Consider the following 18,775-nt stretch of genomic DNA (forward strand, 5'->3'; position numbering starts at 1 on the left):
CCAACCTCTGTCAATCACCATTCTACTTTTTGTGAATATGACTACTCTGGATACCTCATATAAATGGAATCAAACCGTATCTGTCTTTTGTGACTAGCTTATTTCACTTAGCAGAGTGTGCTCAAGTTTTATCCATGTTGTAGCATGTGTCAAAATTTCCTTCCTTTTTAAGGCTGAATAACATTCCAGTGCATATACAGTTGGCCCTCTGTATCTGTGGGTTCAACCAACCACGGTTCCAAAGTATTTGAAAAAAAATTCCAGAAAATTCCAAAAAGCACAACTTGAATTTGCAGCCACCGGCAACTATTTACATAGCATTTACATTGTATTAGTTATTATAAGTAACCTAGAGATGACTTAAAGTATACAGTAGGATGTACAGTAGGTTATATGCTAATACTACACCATTTTATATAAGGGACTTGAGCATCCTTGGATTTTGGTATCTACGGGGGTCCTAACAGCAGTTCACTGTGGATGCTGAGGGACGACCATATATATCATGTTTTGTTTGTGCATTCTTCTTTCTATGGACACTTGGGTTGCTTTCAGCTGTTAACTATTGTTAATAATGTTTCTTTGAACATTGGTGTGTAAATACCTTTTTGAAATCTTGCTTTCAGTTCTTTCAGGTATATACCTGGAAGCAGAATTGCTGGATCATGTGGTACATCTGTGTTTAATCTTCTGTAGAACCGCCATACTCTTTTTCATACCCTCAGTACCATTTTACATTCCCACCAAAGGTGCACAAGGGTTCCAATTTTTCCACATCCTTTCCAACACTTGTTATTTTCTGTTTATTTTTTTAATAGTGGTCATCCTAATGGGTATGTAATTTGTGTATGTTTAATTCCTTTAGTTTATTTACCTATTTATTTGATTGGGGGTGGTATATTCTACTTGCAATCAGTCATCTCCCTAAATTATTTACCCTCTTTGTTTAGTATTTCTGTTATGTTCTAATATACCTTATTATTCTAATTCATGTTGAAGTTAGACCCACAATTTTATACTGAGGTTGAATATGATATCTGGTAGGTTGATATCCATTAATGAAGACGAGTATTGTCACCAGTTTGTAAGTCCTTTAGTTTGATCTGGAGTGCAGTGCTTTGTTGATAGGTATATCCAATCTGCCAGTCATTTAAAAAGAAATTTTAGAATAAAAATAGCTTTCTTAGCTTGCATTATCTTTGTCCTTTATTAAAATAAAAGTTATTAAAATGATAAGACCAATGTATACTGTTGGCTATAAAAACTTTCATTGTACAGAAAGGTATAATATGAAATGCAAATGTTTCCCTTCCCCTAGCCTTTCTTTTCTACTTCCTCAAAGATTATCTCTGGCAAGAAGTGATTGTGTACTCTTTCAGAATCTTTTTGTTGCTTTTTTAAAAAGGACATCTTGCCTTCTTAAATAATTTTTATTTCCTGGTATATATTGCATTGACATTATTATCATTTGTGAATCATTTTTTTTTATATATTGTTACTGAAATTCTGGTTGTGTGGGTCTTGACACATGTATTGTCTTGGTCTTTTCAGGCTGATTGTTTAGCAGTAGTGTTCTCTTTGGTCCCTTAATTGATCCAGCACCTTAGCATTCCATAGGAAATCATATACTTCTCTTAGAGACTTTGGATTTTGATTATTCTGGAAAATTGGGTGATTTATGGTAGGCTTTCTCAACCTTGGTAGTATTGACATATTAGACCAGATAATTCTTTGTTGTGGGTAACTGTCCTTGGTATTTTAGGTTGTTTAGCAGTATCCCTGGCTTCTGTAGTAACCCAGAAACAACCCTTCTACTCCCAGTTGTGACAACCAAAAATGTCTCCAACCATTGCCAGATATCCCTTAGAGGACAAAGTAGCCCTTAGTTGAGAACTACTGATATAAAGCTAAAAGAGCAAGTTCTTGAAGTTGGTGGACCAGGTATCTAGGTCTGGGTCTAAAACTTACCTTTGTCAAGTCAGTCAACATATCATCTGCTGCTGCTCTCTGGCCTCCAACCCCCATTGTCTTCCTACCCTTTCACCTCTCTTCTTTCACAGATTTGAAGGTGTTGAAGTATGAAACATTGCAAAGTGAGGTTTCCATTTTTCCTAACTGCTGTTGTCTAACATATTCACTGTGGCATTAAAAAAAGCTTAAGAGTCTGCTGAATCAGTTCAATGATCTTGCTTCACTATGTTGTGAAGTACAATAAATTACTGATTGACTTTGTAACTAGACAGGCCTGGCCTTTTCAGTGAGTCCTGTAATCTTCATGGTGTGAGTTTAGTTCATTGGTTTCTTAAATACCTTCTTTTTACCTTCAAATAAAAATAAAGTTTAGATCTTTGTTACAATTCAAGTTACTTTGATACACTCTGATGTGATTGTGTATTTTTTTAAAATATTTATTTATTTATTTTTATTTATTTATTTTTAGCTGCATTGGGTCTTCGTTGCTGTGCGCAGGCTTTCTCTAGTTGTGGCGAGTGGGGGCTACTCTTTATTGTGGTGTGTGGGCTTCTCACTTGTGGTGGCTTCTCCTGTTGTGGAGCACAGGCTCTAGGGTGTAGACTTAAGTAGTTGTGGCTTGCGGGCTCTAGAGCGCATGCTCAGTAGTTGTGGCACACAGGCTTAGTTGCTCCGCGGCATGTGGGATCTTCCCGGACCAGGGATCGAACCCGTGTCCCCTGCATTGGCAGGCGGATTCTTAACGACTGTGCCACCAGGGAAGTCCCTGTGATTGTGTTTTAAAACACCTACCAGAAAGCAGGTGTTGGTAGGATAGGGATGATAACATTGGTAGGACCCAATAAACTTGGAACCTGACAGTCCCATTGCCAGGCTTGATAAACTGTGAGACATTTTGTTCTTTTGTTGAAAGCAAAAGCTCTTAATTATTTACCATGAGACATGAGAGGCCTGTGGAACTTCAGTCATTAACAGTAGCCTGTGTATCAACTGTTTGCTAAGTTGAGCCCTGTGGTTACCTGGAGCCAAGCAGTATACCACTTCAAGGCTCCATCCAGATTATTAACACTAAATCAAATTGGGCCACATCAACTGTTTATTCCTTGTCCCACTTAAAAATGATAAGTCTTTCCTAGTAACAGATTGGAGACATAACGGGAAGTTCTTTCACTTTAAATCATTCCCACTTCACAGTGAACCTGCTATTAGCCATAATCTAACTGAAACTCAATGATATAATTTAAAAAATCAGGCTTCTGTATGACATAGAGATAAAGTGTGCTCTTTGTCTTTCCCCTTTTCTGCCTCCACCTTGTCCCCTGCCCTCTGCTTCTCAGACCTCATGTATGTCAGCTCCTGATTTACTGTTTGCTTCAATACAAACTAGTTATAATTAACAGGGTCCCTCAGTGTTGTCATCTTGCAGCATACCTGTGATCAAGCCTGGGTGTCAGTTTGCCTTTTAGGACTTTTGACTAATCCGTCATCTCGTACCTTACTATTAGTCCTTTTTTGTGCCTGGTTCTTATATACAACCACTGGTCCTGATTTTTTTTTCCTGTTCTTTTTATGGTTCCTTCTTTTTTGAGAATTTTCTAATTACTCAGTTTTCTGTATCTACTCATCCCTGTTGACACAGACAGAAAAACCAATTATATTTTGTAGGTAGGTATATACTTAATAGAAGAAACAGAGCAACTGTATACATCTGTGGAGGAATATTCATTCTTTGTGGTCAGATCTACACTTATCAGGGGACATAGGTACCATTAGCACACTGTGGTACTGAATAAATTTTTTAAAGAGTTGCAGTGTGAGTAGCTATTGAAAATTTCTCAGGTAGACCCAAAATATATATCCTTCTTATCTCTTTTTGCCCACCTATTTCGATCACTGGTTTAGGCATATACTCTTCTTTTGGAATCCAAAACATTGTATTTGGGCTGGTGATGGTCAAGGAGATACATGAGTGAGAATGAATTAGAGTTACTGTATTGAGACTTTCTCACAGTGCTTTATGTGACCCAGAAGGCAGCAGAAGTATGTTTCTTTTTTGGTTATATCTATTTTCTCATGCATTCAGAATTTGTTGAGTTCTAACTCTTTAACAGGATATTGTGCTAGATATTGAGGGTACAGAGATGAGTAAAACAAATCTCTGCTTTTAATGAGCAAATAGAAGAGGGGCTGACAAACACATACACAGATTAAGTACAGAATAAGACAGTTACTATTTCTCAGACTAGAGAGGGTCTACCCAAGGTGGTAGTGAGGCAATAGATGTTATAAAATAAACTTGATGCATCTTGTTATCACTGCAGTTTTATACAGTGGTGTATAATTTGATTTATTTAAATTTTATAGTATAGATGGATATTATCAAGTACAATGCAGAAAAGTCATTTGAGCTTCTGTTTCTGAGGACAGTTCCTTCTGGTTGTGTCCTAGACTATTTTTTTCTTCTAGGAGAGGATGGTATGGTAGTAAGCTTACTGACAAGGGATATGATTAGGATGCTGAAGAAGGGAGAGGAGAATGTTCTATTGGATTCAGGAATAATTTCTTATATATTGACAAACTCTTTCTCTGACTTAACAATTTAGCTTGTTTTTCTTGTCATTTTATTTGCTCATTTTCGGACTATGATTTCTTTTCAAAAGCCATTTGCTAAAACCCCAAATGTCCTTCTTCTGCTTATCTGTCAATCCCTGTCTCCTGTCTTTAATAACCTTCTCATAGTCTCTCCTTCATGACTTGCTTTATTTGAACTTGCAGAGTTTTTTTTTTTTTTTTGGCTGCACAGCACAGCTTGTGGGATCTTAGTTCCCCGACCAGGGATTGAACCTGGGCCACAGCAGTGAAAGCACTGAGTCCTAACCACTGGACTGCCAGGAAATTCCCTGCAGGTTTTTTTTTTTTAAGGATTAAATCTTGTCATGTTGGCATGTATTCTGGTAATATTAATTCATTTCCTTTTCCCCTAAGCAGACTATAAATGTTCCCATGTTGGAGCTCTTAATCTATTGTATTTGCATATCTTCTTTATGCTTTTCCCTTGCAATAAAATGAAAAAAAAAAATTAGTATGTTATTTCTTTCATTGAAATGTCCATGTAGGAAGTTTCCTCTCAGATATGGAGCCTATCTTTTGGTAATATGATATTCCTAGCCTTGTTGTACTTATAGAGCTGAAGACATTCTTTCTGGAACACTGCAAGTCATTTGTTCTGTATGTAATTTGAGTACCTGTTATATGCCAGGTGTTTAATCTTTGGGCCCCTGTACTGTGCCAAAGACCACCGCTACATTGATTCCCTATAATGTCCTTCTTTTTGCTTGTCTTGCAAGTAACAGATGTGAGATGAGAAAATAGATGATAACTAGAACAGAGCAACCTGATGGATGTAGCGTTTTGTTTTGATAAGGTGGAGGGAAGTAGGTAGATATAAAAATGTGCTTCAGTTTATGAAGCTGAAGCAAATTTATAGTATTTTGGACACAGGATAAAAGAGGTACTGTCTTTTTAGGAATCATCTTGTATGTAAATCACCCTTTTAATTTCTTAGAAGTAATTTATTTTCCTGATTGTTAGGAGCAGTACATGTTTACTATAGAAACTTGTAGACAGCTACAAAGAAAAAGTTTCCCATAATTATATTATCCAGTGGCACATACTGTTAACATTATGGTGAATGTCTTTTTTGGTTTATTTTAAATGTTCACATGTAAATGCTTTCAGTTTTTGTATGGAATCTTTAGGATTTTCTATATAGAGTATCATGTCATCTGCATACAACGGCAGTTTTACCTCTTCCCTTCCAATCTGGATACCTTTTATTTCTTTTTCTTGTCTGGTTGCTGTGGCTAAAACAATTAGAACTAATAAATGAATTGAGCAAGCTGCAGGATACAAGATCAATATCCAGAAATCTGTTCCATTTCTTTACACTAACAATGAAATATCAGAGAAAGTAAAAAAAAAAAAAAATCCCATTTAAAGTCACATCAAAAAATTAAAATACCTAGGAATAAACCTAACCAAGGATATGAAAGACCTATATGCTGAGAATGATAAAACATTGATAAAGGAAATTGAAGATGATATAAAGAAATGGAAAGATATCCTCTGCTGTTGGAAAAATTAATATTGTTAAAATAGCAATACTCTCCAAAGCAATCTACAGATTTAATGCAATCCCTATCAAATTACCCATGATATTTGTCACAGAGCTCGAACAAATAATCATAAAATTTATATGGAGCCACAGAAGACCTAGACTTGCCAAAGCAATTCTGAGGAAAAACAGCAAAGCTGGAAGCATAACCCTCCCAGACTTTAGACAATACTACAAAGCTACAGGAATCAAAAGAGTGTGATATTGACACAAAAACAGACATATGGATCAATGGAACAGAATAGAGAGCTCAGAAATACACCCACACACCCATGGTCAATTACTCTTCGACAAAGGAGGCAAGAGCTGGACAGCTACATGTAAATCCATGAAGTTAGAACACTCCCTTACAGCATACACAAAAATAAACTCAAAATGGCTTAAAGACTTAAACATAAGACATGACAACATGAAAATCCTAGAGGAGAACATAGGCAAAACATTCTCTGACATAAGTTGCAGTAATATTTTCTTAGTTCAGTCTTCCAAGGCAAAAGAAATAAAAGCAAAAATAAACAGATTGGACCTAATCAAACTTATATGCCTTTGCACAGCAAAGGAAACCATAAACAAAACAAAAGACAACCTACAGACTGGGAGAAAATGTTTGCAAGTGATGCAGCCAACAAGGGCTTAATTTCTTAAATATACAGAGAGCTCTTGCAACTCAATATCAAAAAAAAACCAAACAACCATTCAAAAAATGAGCAGGGGCTTCCCTGGTGGCACAGTGGTTGAGAGTCCGCCTGCTGATGCAGGGGACATGGATTCGTGCCCCGGTCCAGGAAGATCCCACATGCTGCGGAGCGGCTGGGCCCGTGAGCCATGGCCGCTGAGCCTGCGCATCCGGAGCCTGTGCTCCGCAATGGGAGAGGTCACAACAGTGAGAGGCCTGCGTACCGCAAAAAAAAAAAAAAAAATGAGCAGAAAACTTAAATAGCCATTTCTCCAAAGAAGACATACGGATGGCCAACAGGTCACCTGAAAAGCTGCTCCACATCGCTAATTATTAGAGAAATGCAAATCAGAACTACAGTAAAGTATCACCTCACACTGGTCAGAATGGCCAACATCAAAAAGTCTACAAATAAATAAGTGCTGGAGAGGGTGTTAAGAAAAAGGAACCCTCCTACACTGTTGGTGGCAATGTAAATTGGTGCAGTCACTGTGGAAAACAGTTTGGAGGTTCCTTAAAAAACTAAAAATAGAGTTACCATATGACCCTGCAATCCCACTCTTGGGCACATATCTGGATAAAACTGTTAATTCAAAAAGGTTCATACACCCCAATGTTCATAGCAGCACTATTTACAATAGCCAAGGCACGGAAGCACCCTAAATGTCCATCAACAGATGAATGGATAAAGAAGACGTGGTATATATACAGTGGATTATTAGTCATTAAAAAGAGTGAAATATTGCCATTTGCAGCAACATGGATGGACCTAGGGATTATTATACAAATGAAGTAAGTCAGGCAGAGAAAGACAAATATTATATCACTTATATGTGGAATCTAAAAAAAAAAATACAAATCAACTAACTTACAAAACAGAAAGACTGACAGACCTAGAAAACAAACTTATTACCAGAGGGGAGCGATAAATTAGGACTATGGGATTAATAGATATACATTACTATATAAAATATATAAACAGCAAGGATTTGCCATATGGCACATGGAACTATATTCAATCCCTTGTAATAACCTATAATGGAAAAGAATCTGAAGCTGTTCATCTGATACTAACACTATTGTAAATCAACTATAGTTTAATAAATAAAATTTTAAAATTTTAAAAAATGTACACATACATTATTTTTTAAAACAAATGGAATTGTATCCACTGTGTTAGAGGTTATTTTTATTTAGTAACATAATTATATAGTGACTTTTTTCCTAATGTCGATTTGATATTTCTTTGGGGTTTAGTTGAATGACATTTTCTAAGTTTTTAGTTATAAGACAATATACTATTGTAAAAAACCAAACATTACAGAAATATATAATCTAAGAAGGCAAAAATTTCTCATAATCATATTTCTCCAGCTGTACCTATTAATAGTTATTAGATTATTTTTCATGGCATATAGTTAAATATTACAGTCTGACTTTTATTGGCTGTATACATTGCATTGGATTGATGTTTACAAATTTATATAGTCAATTTCCTAGTGTTTTGGTTGCTTCTAATTTATTTTGCTATTTACAGGTAACTTTGAATTGAACATCTTTCTCCATATATATATCTGCTTATTTCCATAGGATAAATTCCTAGAAGTAAAATCACTACATCAAAGAGGATACACAGCCTTAAGGTTTTCCATACAACTTGCCTTCTAGAAAGTGGCAGTCCCTGCAGCAGTACATGAAATTATTCATATCTACATGTACTCCTTAACTCTTGACAGTTTTTTCTTTATTTTTCTATTTTGATTGGTAAAAACTAATATATAATTTTAAATCAATTTTTCATCCTAATGAAAGTGATGATTTCCCATGCTTATTGACTAATTTTTGTCTTGCTGATTTTTCTGTTCTTCTCTTATTTTCTTTTCATTTGAATGAGCTCTTTTTGTATTGAGGATATCAGCACTCCAAGAATACAGATAGTCTGTTTGCGTAACTAAATTACAGGCATTTGTTTTTCTTGGTGTTGTTATATACTGTTTAAATTGCATAAACTTAAAAGTTAGTATATCTTTTAAAATTTTATATCCAGTAGGCTTGTTATTTGAGTTTATTTTTAAATAATATTTTAAAATAACTTTTGTATACTATTAGCTAATAAATGCCCTATGTATCTTCTTTATAATATAAAAGTATAAGCTGAAATAAATTTGATAAATGCTAGATAACTTATGTTGAAAATGGGGAATAGAAAACTAATAGGCATTATTTTGTGACTAGTTTATTAATTTATCACTGATTTAATCAAGCTATTTTATTTTTTCTCTTGTTAATAGCTACAAGTGTATTCATCAGAGTTTGGAGGACAATAATAGATGTCCCAAGTGTAACTATGTTGTGGATAATATTGACCATCTGTATCCTAATTTCTTGGGTGAGTCTTTGGAATGATTTTTAATTTTAAAAAATATTTAGTTCCCAAAAGGGTGTGTTAGCACTAATTTATTTAGAGAACATAGCTTAGAGGTAAGCAATCTCTCCTACTCACCAGGGTGCTTTTCCCAGTCTTCCCCGGGTTGTGACATTGATTCTATACCATATGTACCATATCATATTATATTTAAGTTTCATTAAAAAAAATTGACTGGTACAACTCTTAGATACTTACATTGATGGCTGGACAGAATGTGAGGCTAAAGGAGAATGCCAGAGTTCCAGATACCTGTCTCTATATCATGTTGTGCATTCCTGTTGTTTCTACTTCTGGGGCAGAAGTGAGAAGCAATGGAGGAAAAGATTAAAGGAGAGGCGGAAGGGAGATAAAACTTGTATATGAGGACTCCTAGATGGGGGAAGAGAGTCTGTGATCTGGGGAGGCAATTGAAAAGTAAAACTGGGGAAAGAAAGAAATGGATATGGAACTTTTGAGGGAGGAATGGTGACTGAAGAAGAGAGACACAAATAGGGAACCCTTAAGGTAAATGGCAAGTGATTGGGAATAGTATATAGTCAGAGACCAATTACGAAAAATCTAAAAAGTCTACATGTTGAAAAGCCTAAGATATTGTGGAAAATCTTTAGTTTGAGTTTTTGGGAATGAAGATTAATTTTCCAAAAACTAATTTTCAAGTATGGGTAGGCATGAAGTAGGGCACTATTGGGTGTGTATATCAGAAAGGATAATTTTTCATTCTAAAGAGTAACACACTCAGAGTTAAGGATGTGATGTCTACTTGTGTATTAGATTCTGACTTGCCAGTGCTTTGGTTGCAGTTTGATTTGTTTGGTGGTTTATAATACATCATGAATTGGAACCTTTTCAGTCATGGCTTTCCTTTTTTTAAATCTCTGCTCTAAAATTACATTGGCTTCAATCCTTTTTTCTCTTTCACTCTTCAGTACTATCCAATATCTTTTCATAAAGGAAAATCATCGGATGATTGCATAGCAGAAAGGAACCCTGAAGGAAATAATTTTGAAGATTTTCTGTTGGAATACCAAGTTCTTCTAGGTAGATAAAGTCTTGTGGCAAACTAGGAGAATGAACTTAGGAAAAGAAGAAACACTGAGTGGTATGATACTCTGTGGGACAGGACTTCATGAGCTAAGTTAGGTGAAATGGAAACCAAAGTCCCACAAAGCAGAACCCTTTGTCCATGAACTCACAAACATGGATTGATGCTGCTTTGTGCATCTAGAATCACTTTTCTATGAGTTGTCATAACTTTTGAAAATTACTTCTTCTTTTGGAATGGTTAAATACAGAAAGGAATCCAATGGTCTGAAGATTTTAGTATTGATATTTACCAAATTTAATGAGTCCAAATTCTGTTATGTGAATTTCTAAATAGAGAGAGAGAGAAAACACCATTATACTGATATGGAAGGAATATGAAAATACAGCACTAAGATGTAAAGTAATTTCATACTTTATATATTCTCAAATATATATATTCAGGGAATAGTGAAGTCATAATTACTGATTTCCTAAGCTAGAAATTATCTTGGCAATGATACAGTTTTTTTTTGTTGTTGTTGTTGTTTTTTAAATATTTATTTATTTATTTGGCTGTGCCAGATCTTAGCTGTGGCACGAGGGATCCTCACTGCTGCACACAGGATCTTTGTTGCGACATGTGGCCTCTTAGTTGCGGCATGTGGTATCTAGTTCCCTTACCAGGGATTGAACCTGGGCCCCTTGCATTGGGAGCGCAGAGTCTTAACTGCCGGACCATCAGAGAAGTGTTTTTTTTTTTTTTTTTTTTTTTTTTTTTTTTTTTTTTTTTTTTTTTTTTTTTTGCGGTATGCGGGCCTCTCACTGCTGTGGCCTCTCCCGTTGCTGAGCACAGGCTCTGGACGCACAGGCTCAGCGGCCATGGCTCACGGGCTTAGTTGCTCCGCGGCATGTGGGATCTTCCCGGACCGGGGCACGAACCCGTGTCTCCTGCATCGGCAGGCGGATTCTCAACCACTGCGCCACCAGGGAAGCCCCAGAGAAGTGTTTTTAACCTTCTCTTTATATGTAGAAAAGCTTTTGGGTAATTGGAGTGTGTTTTATGCCCGTATTTGAAGTCTTTTAATTATAGTGCAGCTTCCAATGTGATTATTTATGTCAGCCATAGAAATAACATTTCATCCTGATATATCTATTTCTGTTTTATTGCCCATCACCCTTTGCAGTCTTTACCTTTCTACAGTGATGGTCAAATCCTTCGGTTCCCGTGCACTCAGGATGCTACTGAGATCTGTTTCTGAAAGTGGAATATCATTTGTCTTTTCTGTACTGAAGGAACTATTCCCATTGCTTTAGTCTGAGATTACATGATTTGTATAATGCCTGTAGTTCTCAGTTGGATTAAAAAGACCTTGAACCTTTTAAAAGTAATTTCAGATTTCCTCTTGAGCATGGTAAAATAAGTATAAGTTCTATGATTCTGAAGTGTTCTAGGTAGACTTGCACCTTTTTTATTGCTAGGTTAGGACCCTTCACTTCTAATGCTTTACGTTTACCTTAGTCATGGGTAGAGGGATGGGCTACCCATTTTCTGTAGCAGTGGTCTTCAAACCTATTTGCTTAGGTGACCCATATAAAAATTCTGAAAAGTAATGTACTTCTTCCCACATTGATGCCACATTTTAAATGAGCATCCACATTTTTTCTTTATAAGTTTAAGTGTTTGTAAAGGATATAATTTTAGGAGTATTGTAAATATGCTTATTTAAAAATAAGCTTTTATCTCTTTTTAAAATGTATCCAGTAGAATCTGAATAGTATAGTGATTTGATACTTATCATTGATTCAGAAATAAATGCTTTTCATCAACAATGGGAAATTTCATTCTTTGTGTCTTTGAACTTATACTTAAATTGCATATTACTTACATAATTTTATTCTTATATATTTTCATGCTTGAAATTCTTATTGATTTATCTGTCATAGTTTTCTGTAGCAGAAAATAGAACTTATGGACCTTGAAGTTTCTTTTGAACATAATTTTATATTAAGTATTTTAAAAATCTTAAATGTTTTATCTGAGTTGTTATTGTAATTATTAGACATGCAATTGATCAAATAAATATTTACAAATTTTATAAAGTATTAGACATAGAAATTTATTGAAAATCGGCTGCTTAATGTGTGATGGTGTCCTTCTCAATTAGTTCCATTGCCATTTATGGTTATTACTAGGACAAGGATTCAGTTTGATTTGTATTCTTTTTATTTATTTATTTAGGATCATCACAGCTTTTTAAAAAATTGAGATATAACTGACATATAATATTGTATAAGTTTAAGATTTTTCCTTTTTATTTTTGAAAGGGTAAGTCATGAGAAACTTTGCTTACATAAATGATTTGATGGGGATTGAAGGAACTTTGTTCCTGCTACGTCACTTAGTTCTTTGATCTCCTTCTGAATTATGTACTTCAATAAAAGCACTTACTTAGTCAAAAAAATTTTTTTAATACCCTATTAGTTAACAAGTCCATTCCTTTCTTCAATTTTAATGAAAGCAAAGAATTGGAAGCCAAACACTCAAGTAGGATTAGGTTTTCTCATCGTTAGAGTCATGCGCTGTTTTGTCAAGACAGATATTTTGATTTTTCCTTTCATGCCCTAAGCACTACAGTACAGTCCCTCGTTTTTCTTCTTCCTCTACTCCCCCACCTCCCCAAAAAAGGCACACTCTCACTCTTCACTTTTCTATCCCCTTGGTCTTGAGAGCTCTCTTTCTCTCCTGATCCTGGAAGGCTCATGTGGGGTGAGGGGGTGTCTCTCCTCCCACCTCTGCAGTTGCTCTCCTACTCTCTTTCCAAGGCTTAGCTCTCCCAGTCCCTACATGATGCATGATCTCTCTCTCCAGCTACCAACCCCCACCCCCACCCCCCAGCAATCTCTGTTCTAGGGTTCTCTGTGTATAAAATTTGTAAATTGAATATTTTTATCTCTCTAATGAATGACCCTCTTATTCTTTAATGTAAAAGGCAACGTACATGCAAAATTTAAAATCCTTGTTTAAAAAAATGTAGGCAGCTCACATAACGTCTTTACTACTGCCAAGTGCTTTCCCAGGTGCTTTATGTATGTTAACTCATTTAATTCTCAGTCCTATGACATAGGTAATTGTCATCCTCATTCCTCCAGCGAGGAAACTAAAGCACAGAGAAGTCAAGTAACTTGTGTAAAGTTATACAGCCAGTAAGTGGTGGAATTGGGATTTGGTCCTAAGCAGTCTGGCTTGAGTATGTGCTTTTACTATACTATCCTGCCTCTCAAAAGACAATTGCTAGAATGAAAGCTTTAGCAGTAGAAAGGCATTGTTTGTTCTTAGTACTATGGCTATTATAAGGATCCAGCTAATTATAATTATGGATATAGAATATTCATGTTCAGTGGTATATGAGATTTCTTGGTAAAATCCAATGTGGTGTACATATTTAAGTATTACAATTATTTAAGTTACAATTTTTATTTAAATAGCTAATTCTGTAACTGAAACACTAAATTCTTATTCACATACTCCTCTTTATTTCTACTACATTATTTCAAGTTCTCTCCTTTATCTTCCCTGGATTATAATAGTAACTGCTTGTGAGATAACAGGCTCTTCAGAATCAGGCTCTGATCTGTTTACAGTTCCAGCCTTAGTTCTTAGCCCCTGTTAATCATTGACAAAATCACTCTGATCCTGTGTTTCAGCTATATTGATTTTAAATCATCTTATATCCTGCTGTTTTATGACTTTACCCCCTCCACACACACACCATTTTTTTTTGGCCGCGGAATCTTAGTTCCCCAACCAGGGACTGAACCCAGGCCCATGGCAGTGAAAGCGCTGAGTCTTAACCACTGGACTGCCAGGGAATTTCCCCCCACCACACCCTTAATGTGAGTTCTTTTCTGCTTTTCTTCCTGTTTAGTAAGTCTCTGTGTGCCTGTTATGGCCCAGTTCTAATGTCACCTTCTGTGTGAAGCCTGCTTGTTAATATTTTAATTGATCCTTGTCCTTTGTTCTTTTCAAATCTATTCCAGTGATAGTACTGATTATCATATTGTAACTGCTGCATCACATATATTTGTCTTCTTACTCTGAGTTGCTTGAGTCTTGGATTAAGTCTTACTTAGGTTGAGTCTTACTTATCTTTAAAACTTTGCTCCTGGTGTGGCCCTGGAACCTCTCTGATTTGTTCGAAAATATTTGTAGTAGATTGTGGTATAGTGGGAAGTATTAGAGAGTTGGGTTTGTTTCCCAGCTCTGTCTTGTATTGTATGTCACCATGAGTAACTTCCTTCTGCTCTTTCTAATACTTCCTCACCTCTAAAATGTGAAGAATAACCCATAGGATAATGTCTATATATTAAAGGCTAATAAGGTAACAAGCTTAGTGCTAGTTGTCCTTTTCTTTATCAGTTTATTTTTTTTATCAGTTGTGTGTTAAAAACAAAATCCAATTAAAAGTGGCTTGAACGTTAAGGAAAATGTATTGATTTATACAAAAAGAATTTTTAGAATTAGTTAAGTTGGTATCTCAGTGATATTATCAAGTTCTTTCCATCTTTCTGGCCGTCTGTCTCCAGCAGATGTGTTGGTTCTTTGGCTCGCTCCCCTCAAGATTGCAAGATGGCTTTAAGCAGTTCCAGATACCATCCCTTAACGAAGGGAGAAAAATTACTTGTTTTTCTTCTATCCTTCTCTTCTGAAAGACAGCATAGCCTTCGTTGGTCAAAACTAGGTCACATAGTTAACCCTCCATCAATCGCTGGCAAGAGTGTATGACTAGATTGGCTTAGGTTAGTCAAGATTCATACCATGGGGCCAGTGAGGGATCTAGCCTCTCTGAAAGTATGTGACAGTGGCATTCTGACATTTGGAAAAAAATCCTATTCTTCTTTTTAAAAAAGGTTAGAATGGTTTATGGATATGTAACTGACAGTGTTTGCCATGATATTTATAGAAAAGTCCCAAACAAAAAGAACAACAAATAAAAATCTTCAGTGCCTACCTCATAGAATCAGCCAGTTACCCTGTAGAGCATGGGACAATCTCATACAGTGAAGACTTGTCTTTCTCCAAGTGTTGATAGTGTCATCATTGAGACATGTAAGAGAAAGTACATATTCTGAAGAATTCTCTTCTTGTAGTAATAGTAGTGGTAATAATATTAGTAGTTTTAGTAGTAGTAGCTGTGGCAAAACTGTTTCTAATTTGAAATAAAATAAAAACTTAGCATTTTCTGCTTAGCATTTTTTAAGGTTTGGGACTTTTTAAAGTTAAATAGAATCCATCTAAACAGAAAATTGGATGATACATTTAATAAAAATATAGATTATGTGTGCTTTTTGTTTTGTTTCTGTTTTCAGTGAATGAGCTCATTCTCAAACAGAAGCAAAGATTTGAGGAAAAGAGGTTCAAATTGGACCACACAGTGAGTAGCACCGTATGTTTCAACTCTTATTACTATTTTTAATAAATCTCAATTTGCTGTTTTTATTGGTTTAATATTAATTAGGTATTAAAGCTTAGCATATTATTGATTTTTCTTAATGGAGATTTAAGATTATTCTATTCAATAAAGAACTTTCTTACCTGCATTGTCTAAAATTTACTCTTATCTTTTGAAAGGTCTGGTGGGATTACATTGAGTCAGAGTTGGCTTGTAATACATACTTTTGAAGAATTATATGGCAGGGTGAAACTGTGGGTGGTAATTTGAAATAAAAGACTCTCAGTTTAAGAGGATTAGCCCAAATTATTGAAGCAAATGAGCTTACCAAATACAAAGTTGAAAATATGGTTAGACAAGTAATTAAAATCCAGGCACTTATTTTGAAGAGAATTATACCTTTAGAAATGCTGACTTAACATGTCTTAAATATGCCTTTCATATCCGTTGTTTAAATTTATTTAAGGGAGAAATAGTGATTAAATTATAATTAGAAGGCATTGGGGGGCCATTAGCTGGGAAGGAATAGGTTGGAATGTCATAGTTTATTTTTGATATGTTATCTAATAAGCATATTAGGAAGTAGCAGACATTTATTTTTGACTCTCTAAAACAATTGTCTTAGGAAGTTGTTGTGTTTCTTCTTTTCTTTGTTTTTAGAATGGCCACAGGTGGCAAATATTTCAGGATTTGTTGGGAACTGACCAAGATAATCTTGATTTGGCCAATGTCAACCTCATGTTGGAGTTACTAGTGCAGAAGAAGAAACAACTGGAAGCAGTAAGTGGCCCCTGAGCTTTAAAAAAATTTGTTTTAAATGGTGCTCTTTCAGTTGCATTGAAAAAGATCTAGAAATGTTTAAAAATAATAGGGTAGCATTACTTAGTCCATCCTGTTTTATTCAACAAGAAACATCTTCAAGCTACCTCTTCTAACAGGTTCCCCTTTGCAATTCAAAGAAAGAACAAATTCCTTATAATACAACTTACGTGCAATGGCCAGTTTGTATTAAGAAAAGCTGAATATTAAGATCATGAGAAAGTACAGTTTCATTTTAATAGGGAACAATTACATTGGTTATTTTTTCTTCTAGTATATCTTCCCCTCTTCACATATGGGATTTGGAGGAGAAAACAGTGATTATTTCTATCTACATAAAATCCTTCCAGCAGGTTTCGATTGGCAGTAGCAGCAGTCTGTGGCTTAACTAAGGGTATTTAGAAAGATGGGAACTGGAATGAAATTATATCCTGTTTCATGTAATGGAATCTAAATAAATGAAAAATTGCATTTATTTCTGGTAAATAAATGTGAACAATATAAAATGGGAATTTGCATGTGTTCGTTAGGAATTGAGTATGCTTTATTATAAAGAATATATACCTTAGCACAAGCAAATACCCACCCTGACCTAGCTTAAACAAAAAGGGGATATAAATTGGCAGAATAAGGGACTGAGTAGCTTACACACATAAAAAGGAAGAGCTTAACAACCAAATGTTGGGAAGATTGAAACCGTCACTTCTCTGGAGACTATATGGAAATGAAATCAGATACTTGAATGTTGTTGGGAGTTTTTCTTTTTTACTTTTCATGACTGTTTCTTAGGACAGGTCTGATTTTCTTTTCTCAGATTTTTATTACATGGCAGATAATGTCGTCACCTGTACTTCATTTATATTTATGTTTTTTGATCAAAGAAGAAAAAGAGCTTTGTAGCTTGATTTTTAAAAATTCTGTGGATAGATTCTGATTAACATAGCTTGGATCTGTATACCACTTAATAGAATGAGAATCTCTTAGTAGGAGAAAGGAGTAGGTGAGGTTGAGCTGACCAAAATGAGTCTCCCATGCTGTGTCTTTTTTGTGGTGGGAATTTCTCCTGTGTTTTTGGTGGGGGTTGGGGGGGACTTTATCTTTCATTTATTTTTTTCTTTCAGTTTTGTTGAGATGTAATTGATGTATAGTACTGTGTAAGTTTAAGGTATACAGCATAATGACCTGATGCATATATTGTGAAAGAGTACCACAGTAAATTTAGTTAACATATATCATCTCATACAGATACAAGAAAAAAGAAGAAGAAAAGGTTTTTTTCCTTGTGATGAGAACTTTTAGGATTTACTCTTAGCGACTTTCAAATATACCTTCCAGTAATGTTAACTATAGTCATCATGTTGTATGTCATATTCTCAGTACTTACTTATCTTAAAACTGGAAGTTTGTGCTTTTTGACCTTCATTCAATTCCCCTATCCCCTGCTTCTAGTAACCACAAATCTGATCTTCTTCTGTGAGCTTGGTGTTTTCAGTTTTTTTGTTTTCTTCTTTTAAGATTCCACATGTAAGTGAGATCATACAGTGCTTGTCTCTCTTTCTGACTTATTTCATTTATACTGCTCATAAAGTCCATCCATGTTGTCACAAGTGGCTGGATTTTCTTCTTTTTATGGCTGTATAGTATTCCATTGTATATATACCACATCTTTATCCAATCATGCATTGATGGACACTTAGGCTATTAACATATCTTGGCAATTGTAAATAATGCTGCATGAACATGAGGGTGCAGATATTTCTCTGACATAGCAATTTAATTTCCTTTGGATATATAGCCAGAAATGGGATTGTTGGATCAAATGGTAGTTTTATTTTTAATTTTTAATTTTAATTTTAATTTTTTTTTTTGCGTTACGCGGGCCTCTCACTGTTGTGGCCTCTCCTGTTGTGGAGCACAGGCTCCGGACACGCAGGCTCAGTGGCCATGGCTCACGGGCCCAGCCACTACGCGGCATGTGGGATCTTCCTGGACCGGGGCACGAACCTGCATCCCCTGCATCAGAAGGCGGACTTTCAACCACTGAGCCACCAGGGAAGCCTATATTTTTAATTTTTTTAGGATCCTCCATACTATTTTCCATAGTGGCTATACCAATTTACATTCCCACCAGCAGTGCACAAGGGTTTCCCTTTTCTCCACATCCTCACCAGCATTTGTTCTTTCTTGTCTTTTTGATGGTGACCATTGTGACCTGTATGAGATGATTGATGTCT

General features: G+C 35.4%; 1 protein-coding gene across 5 annotated transcripts in view; it reads left to right on the plus strand.

The window, feature by feature from the left end:
• COP1 (COP1 E3 ubiquitin ligase) overlaps positions 1-18,775 on the plus strand; it is a 284,440-nt gene that overhangs the window by 40,783 nt on the left and 224,882 nt on the right. For 4 of the 5 annotated variants that reach the window (XM_059051973.2, XM_067031134.1, XM_059052006.2 and 1 more), the window contains exons 3-5: positions 9,113-9,210; positions 15,640-15,716; positions 16,383-16,502. In XM_059051973.2, the coding sequence (XP_058907956.1) occupies positions 9,113-9,210; positions 15,640-15,716; positions 16,383-16,502 (295 nt within the window). The remainder of the gene's footprint in view (positions 1-9,112; positions 9,211-15,639; positions 15,717-16,382; positions 16,503-18,775) is intronic. The other variant, XM_059051981.2, reaches the window with a different exon arrangement.

The sequence above is a fragment of the Kogia breviceps genome, chromosome 1 (genome assembly GCF_026419965.1).
Source record: "Kogia breviceps isolate mKogBre1 chromosome 1, mKogBre1 haplotype 1, whole genome shotgun sequence".
In the NCBI taxonomy this organism is placed as follows: domain Eukaryota; kingdom Metazoa; phylum Chordata; class Mammalia; order Artiodactyla; family Physeteridae; genus Kogia; species Kogia breviceps.